Source organism: Diospyros lotus, chromosome 3 (genome assembly GCF_014633365.1).
Source record: "Diospyros lotus cultivar Yz01 chromosome 3, ASM1463336v1, whole genome shotgun sequence".
In the NCBI taxonomy this organism is placed as follows: Eukaryota; Viridiplantae; Streptophyta; class Magnoliopsida; order Ericales; family Ebenaceae; genus Diospyros; species Diospyros lotus.
The window spans coordinates 23,878,320-23,885,000 of NC_068340.1; the positions used below are offsets into that span (position 1 = coordinate 23,878,320).

General features: G+C 35.6%; 1 protein-coding gene across 1 annotated transcript; it reads right to left on the bottom strand.

Moving 5' to 3' along the window:
- Window positions 1-533: 533 nt before the first annotated feature.
- LOC127796499 (uncharacterized) lies at window positions 534-5,953 on the bottom strand. Its single transcript, XM_052328657.1, has 8 exons — window positions 5,656-5,953; window positions 5,468-5,546; window positions 5,263-5,388; window positions 5,016-5,174; window positions 3,483-3,601; window positions 3,193-3,384; window positions 3,013-3,103; window positions 534-858 (listed from the first exon to the last, which is right to left on the bottom strand). Exons 1-8 carry the CDS (start codon window positions 5,802-5,804, stop codon window positions 778-780), a joined length of 996 nt encoding a protein of 331 aa, XP_052184617.1. The 5' UTR covers window positions 5,805-5,953; the 3' UTR covers window positions 534-777.
- Between the last annotated feature and the right edge of the window lie 728 nt (window positions 5,954-6,681).

Here is a 6,681-nt window from a genome sequence, read left to right on the forward strand (position 1 = left end):
ACCTCTCCATGCGTGTCTTTCTACTACCCAAATTGTGACATTTTCCTTATGTTGCAATAAGAATTTTTATATAATTTTTTTTTAAAAAATGACATTTTTATATGGGTGCATTTTTATTTTATATATAAAGCTATAAGTAATAATACCTATATAAAAATAAATCTATGTAATCATGCGGCATAAGGCGCATGCGTGCGACCTGTCGTATCGGATCAAATTACACAAATAGCATGTCTCACAATGAGTTGATTTGTCTAATTTTAATTGATTCTAGGCATAAAATTATTGTTCTTAATTGTGAATTGATATTATAAGTATCCATCCCCCCAACAAATTATATAGCCATTGACATAGATAACGGCTTTTATGGGTCCAAATTTGAATGGATGGGGGTTTGCCAACTTGCCATGGTACCAGCTGCCCGGCACTTGCCTTTTTTCAACACCCTTAAATGAATGGTCGCTGAATAAATTTATTGATACACCATGATAATTCAAAAGTCACACTATGCTTAGAAATTTGAGTTAATAAAGTAATAGAAAAATATATAACTATATTCCAAGAATAAAACCAATATAACATCTTATAAAAATAAATGAATGTAACGCCCAAAGCAGACTGTAATGTAGTGTAGTGTCCGAACTCCGAAGCCTACCACCATTACGACAATGGACAACCAATTACCAGGAATCCATCACCAACCTAACATATATTCTATTTACGAGATAATTTTCTAGGCTCTGTTTCTCGAGAAAATATCATCCATCTTCGAAGCTGTCAAGGCGGTGGAATATCCAGTGGTACCCCAGGAGTAGGCTCCAGCACCGCAGCACCCGGCAGCTCTCTTGACAAAAGCTCCTGCAATAAGAAAAAAAAAAAAAAAGATTTATTTTTACATCTCAAACTTGTAATTCTTTCGTCAACAAAAAAAATGATTTTATCATTGCTATCAAGTTTCTTCGTTAGGGGAGAAGCCGAGAAATTATTAAATCTTGCTGCTTTACGTTAAATAAATTCAGGATTAGGGCCATTGAGTTTTACCCTCTTTACTAACTTGATCGATAATTTTATTAAAAAGTTTCTTAATAACTGCTCAATTATTCCAAATGTTTGGTCTTTAACAATAGTTCCACAACTGCAGTTCTTATCTTCACAGATGTCTGTGAATACTATGTTTCCAATGGAGGGTGAATTCAACTAGAATAGTAAGGATAAATGGTGTTAATTGGAGAAGAGGGAAAACTAATAAGATGTTAAAAGGAGTTGCATGCTCCCTTAGAGGATGATTTTCCAAACATAAGGAAATAACTCATAAGAAATGGAATCTCATGGACATGCTCAGCAATGGCAGGGTCACAGTGGCTACCCCATCATCTGCAGAATAAGACATTGTTATTGTACTCTAGAAGAAGCTTGAGGATTTCGACGAGAGAAAATCTTCATCCTCTGAGGAGAAGTTTGTTCAAGAAACCTGTGATTGAAAAATTTAAGTACAAGAACACAAAAACAAGTTGCATCTCAAAACCCTAGCCTTTTCACCAGTTTTCCTAGTAATCTTATTACCCTAAATAAGCCTCCAATTCATTGTTATTCTAACAATACCGGATCTGTCCTACGTCAGAAGGCTTTAAGAACTTATTTGAGGGGGGGGTTCCGGATACTTAAAAGAGGATGTATTGTTACACAAAGGGGAGGAAGTGCCATACAGTTACACATTGTCAAACACATGTTCTAGGGGTCAAGGACAAAATCAGTTAAGAGGAAGAAGCAGTTATGGTCAATGGCAGAAGTGACATGGTCATATGAGTGAGAGACCTCCCAAAACGTGTCTTCAAACCATCATTATATTTCCTCCAAGCAGAGTAGGTTTCCTCTATACACACTTTACTAGAAATCTGATTTCACGGGATTGGTTAATTTTGATGTTTGTTGATCTACAAGAGTAAAATCAACACATGGTGTTCATTGGATTACCCTAATAAATGAGAAGGTAGATGAATCATATGATTTGGAGGTTCAATGTAGCCAATTTGTCAAGACCATTTCGTGATGAAAAATGAAAAAAACTTCAGATCCCACTACCCTAAAAATGGTATGTTGGACCAAAACAGTTATCATTTTCAAACACTAGAGCATGTTCGGATGCAATGTATTTGTTCATGTGCCAGAAAGTCAAAAGAAAGGAAGTTTAATGAAAGGTCAACACCACGTATTCTCTTGGATATGACGTGCATTTTCTTCCATGGTGACCTAGGAGGTAAAATGGTTGAGATTAAAACTTGTGATTGTTGTTTTAGTTCGCCTTGAGAGGATGAAATCTTAGTGGAGGAACCCCAAAGATTTTATTTTAATGGCAACAAACATCTGGTTTACAAAACTAAGGAAGAATTTAAACAGCTTGAAAAAAAACCCCCCAACAAGGGTACAAAAGATCAATAGTTTCATGTTTTGTCATGTGTTCAATTGAACAAATTTGGATCAACGTTTTCAATAATAAGTTTGGGGATGATTGATTATTCTTCTTCCCTATGTTGATGGTATATGCTTCCAAAATGGCAAGGATATTGAAAAGGTGGGCCGATTTGAGCAAGTCCTTGGCCAAGTATTGGAACCAATTAAAAATTTATTGGACATGGAAAACAAGCATGATACTAAAGCAAAAAACTATAGCTATCACAAACAAGAGTGTGTGAAACTTTGCTCAAGAAATCCAACGCAAAAAGTGTTAAGCTGGTTAGACATCAATGGCAGGCCATTTCAAGTTGAGTGTGAAGCAAAGTCTCCACTGTGATATAAAGGAATGAGATGAAGAAGATCCTACATTTTTGTATAATAGGGAGTTTAAACACAAAGGCTTATATCATGTAGCATGTTTTCTGATTATGCAATATGCATATCTTCTTCATCATATTATAGACATCCACCAGATTTTAACAATTCCACACATTTCTTTTCAGTTGGTAAAAATTCACCATTATTTGTTCTTTTACCAATAAAGAACAGAAATCAAACCTTGAACGACTCTACTGTTCCTTCTGTTTGAACTATGCTAGCAAGAAGCCCTCTGCTGTCAAGGTCTCCATTCTTCATGGGCACAATAAATCTAACACAGGAAAACAAACCATTTACTCATATTCTTGAACAAAATATAGCTGATCCCAAATCAAATGCCAGTACCAAGCTACACTATACCTGGCTTGAAGTAGCTTTGCAAGTTGGACTGCATCTTCTTGACCAGAAACCAATGTGAAGTTTGGCAGAAGCTGTTTTATAACAGGTGTAATGACAATGTCTGCATGTTCTTTCTCTATAAAATTCTTATTGTAGACACAATGGGGCTCATAGTAGAGGGTGAGCTCGCCTTGTAGAGAAATGACAAGATACCTGAAAGAGAAAAGAGTACCCCGAGAAAAGTATTAGGTTAGAGAATCAAGGCTACTAACTGTGGAAGATAATAGAGCCAATGTAAATGTTTAGATTACCCATTCTCAGGCCTCTGCCATGGAGGACCAAGAATTGGTCCAGCAGTAGCCTGAATTTTAACCCGAGAGCCACTGGTCACTTCAATTTCAGAGCTCTGGCCAGGTTCTAAGTATGTGACCTGCGCATTCATAAAACTAATGCAATGTAGTTTAAACATGAACGAGTACCAATATTCTAGAAGATGCTAAAATTAACATTATAAACCAAATCATATCAATACAAATTCAGTCTCACTGGAGCTTCAGGGAGAAATGGTGGGAAGTATTAATTTTTGTGTATCACTTTTTAAGAACCATTCTGAACAGTTAAGCAGGACACAAATAAAGAGATTGGAAGAACTGTCTGTATTTGGTTTTGAAGTTTGGAAAATGGAGTTTTTTATGGAAAGGAAGGAAGAGAAAATAATAACTCATGGACACGCATTTTTATATGTACATAAAAACATTCATTTTCCTTTCCCTCTTTTTCCATTTCATAAAACCAAGTTCCTATTTCTAACCAGCATTGGAGTTTTAGAGTCCAACACCAAATACATACATCAGGGAAAAGGGCACACAACCCAAAATTCCGATGTGCATTCACAATATTTATTACCCAAAATTGGCAGCCAGAATATAGTACAAAGTAACTAATCTAATACTGAGAAATAAAGGAAATCTGTCTCTCTATCAGTTTTAGCATCAAATATACGTAAGCAGGGGCTTCTCTTTGTGGTCACCTCAAGAGAACCCAAATTGCTTCAAATTCCACATCCTAGACCTCATGAAATCTAAAGAGGTCCAAGAACATCTTTCACCAGATGCATAAAGCTTGATGATAACTAGACTATGATGAAGTTAAACACCTGCTCCTACACTCAACTCTAAAAGATAACCTTTTTGGTTCAGTATTTTAAGAACCACAATGGTTCTAGGAAAAGGAAAAACGTTAACATGAATTTCACCATCTTAATTTGAAGTGTGAGCATTCCAACGTATGGCATCTTCTGGTGGTAGTTTAAAATCACCTTTTCACTCAGGATATATTCTTGGATAATCAAGAAGTAAGAATTGGCAAGAGGAGGGGGGGGGTGGGCAGAGATGAAAGAATCACCTAGCAAGAACAGGAAAGGCATATTTTCTGATGCACAACTCTGGAATTCAACCACGATAGTTTGGCACTTAATGGTGATCACTTTCAGCAGTCATTGCTTTTAGAAAATAATTCATAATTATATAGTTGCCAAAATCAGCTTCCACTAAACATGCTGGCCTGTGAATGGCAAGGAGAAATTGAACCATCATGATGGAGCATTTATCTCTTTCTGGCTAAAGAGGTGGGCAAATTTTGCTTAATGTGGCACAGGGAACTAACTTATAGGCTGGATACCATTAATTCATTAAAATGTGATTCCTGCCTGATTAATCACCGTTACCATTCTAATTATCCCATAATACCAAGAACTTTGGTATATGCATTCAGATATATTACATATAAAGAGGACGAAATAATTCTTATTTCAGATAATTAGAACATCAGCATATGCTACTTACATTACTGAAAAGGGGATCCAACAGGCTCTTGGCATTTGGAGTGGCTATGACTTTGAGATTTGGCAACTTTTGAGAGAGTGGCTTTAAAGTCTTCAAATGGCAGTGGTCGTCTAGGTCTTGTGTAATCAACAAGCAATCAATCTCAGGCAGATCACTCAACTGCACTAGACTCGCATATAATAGGGTAAATTCAACAATCACCATGTCATAATATAACAGAAAACAGCACATAAATGCAGAGAAGCACCTGGAAATTCTTCAAAATCTTCTTGGCAGCATCATAAAGCCAGGGAATACCGAAATCCAGGTTACCCACCAAAATTGGATCAACCAAAATTTTCAATCCATCCACATCCCACAGCCAACTATTGCCCTAAACCATAAGCCACCAATATCTCAATCAAACCCCAATTAAATAACAAAATGCCCAAATAAAGACAGCAAAAACCCACCTCCAAATAAGTAAGTTTGAACACACTCGAGCCTACTCCTTTTTCTTCAGATACTACAGCAGAAACAACTCCAGATAACCTGTAAAGTCAGCCAAATTTGTCCATGAACATTAAACCAACTGGGATGCTGCATAAAGAAGTGTGTGTGTGTGTGTGTGTGTGAGAGAGAGAGAGAGAGAGAGAGAGACCTATCTTTAGAGAAGCTCAAAGTGTTGGAATTGAAACAAAATGGATTTTTGAGGGTTGAGGTGAAATGGGTAGATGAGATTGGAGACATGGGTTTGGATTTGCAGGGTCTGAACGTGTAGCAAGGGAGAGAACTCCATGGAACCGCCATGATTGAGAAGTGGGTCGGAATTTGGGTAGTTTTCGAAAAATGGAACGTTAAAACTTAACAGTGTTATATCTGAATATTGATAACGTTGATTTGTGAGATTGAAATTACGGACTCTCTTCTTCTTCCGATGAAATTCATGGATTTGTATTTCATATTTGGTTAACCTCAGTGGGATGGTTTTGTTTGCGCCACGCGGCATGACCAACCGCAGATCCCTCATTTTCAGGGTAAATACATTTCCACCCTCATATTTTCACTTGAACTTTATTTTACCCTTTATTCTGCCGTCAATCTTTGCAGCTACATTCTTCTACATTTTTTCCTGAGATCATATCACTTCAGAGAATAATTAAGACTCATACGATTCAAATTTGATATCTTGAATTCATTAATGCTACTGTATGTCATTTTTACTATTACAATTTGGATGATAACATTCTTGTAACATAGAGTAAATTGGTAAATCTTATGATATATTACATATAACTGGAACATAATGATTTTATAGGTAATACAATAATAAAATCAATTTAATTGTTAGACGATTTCTAATGCATACATGTATTTGTATAGATATTTTCTTATCCAATGGTAAAGCATATGAGAATTTAAGAATTCATATAAACTTTTAGGTCTTAGGTTTTGTTCCTGTCAAGTGTAAATTTTTTCTTAGGTTTTTCTTTAATTTATTGTTGTACTTCATTTATACTTTAATGTTTAAAAAGATACTGGCATAGTAATAATGGAATATCTTAGAGAATAATATGATCACGTAATAAAAAAAAATATATGTATTCCTTTTTTACATTACACTTAATTAGAGTTATCTAACAATAGTATAGAATTTTGTGTTAGTGATATATCCTAATGTTAGATT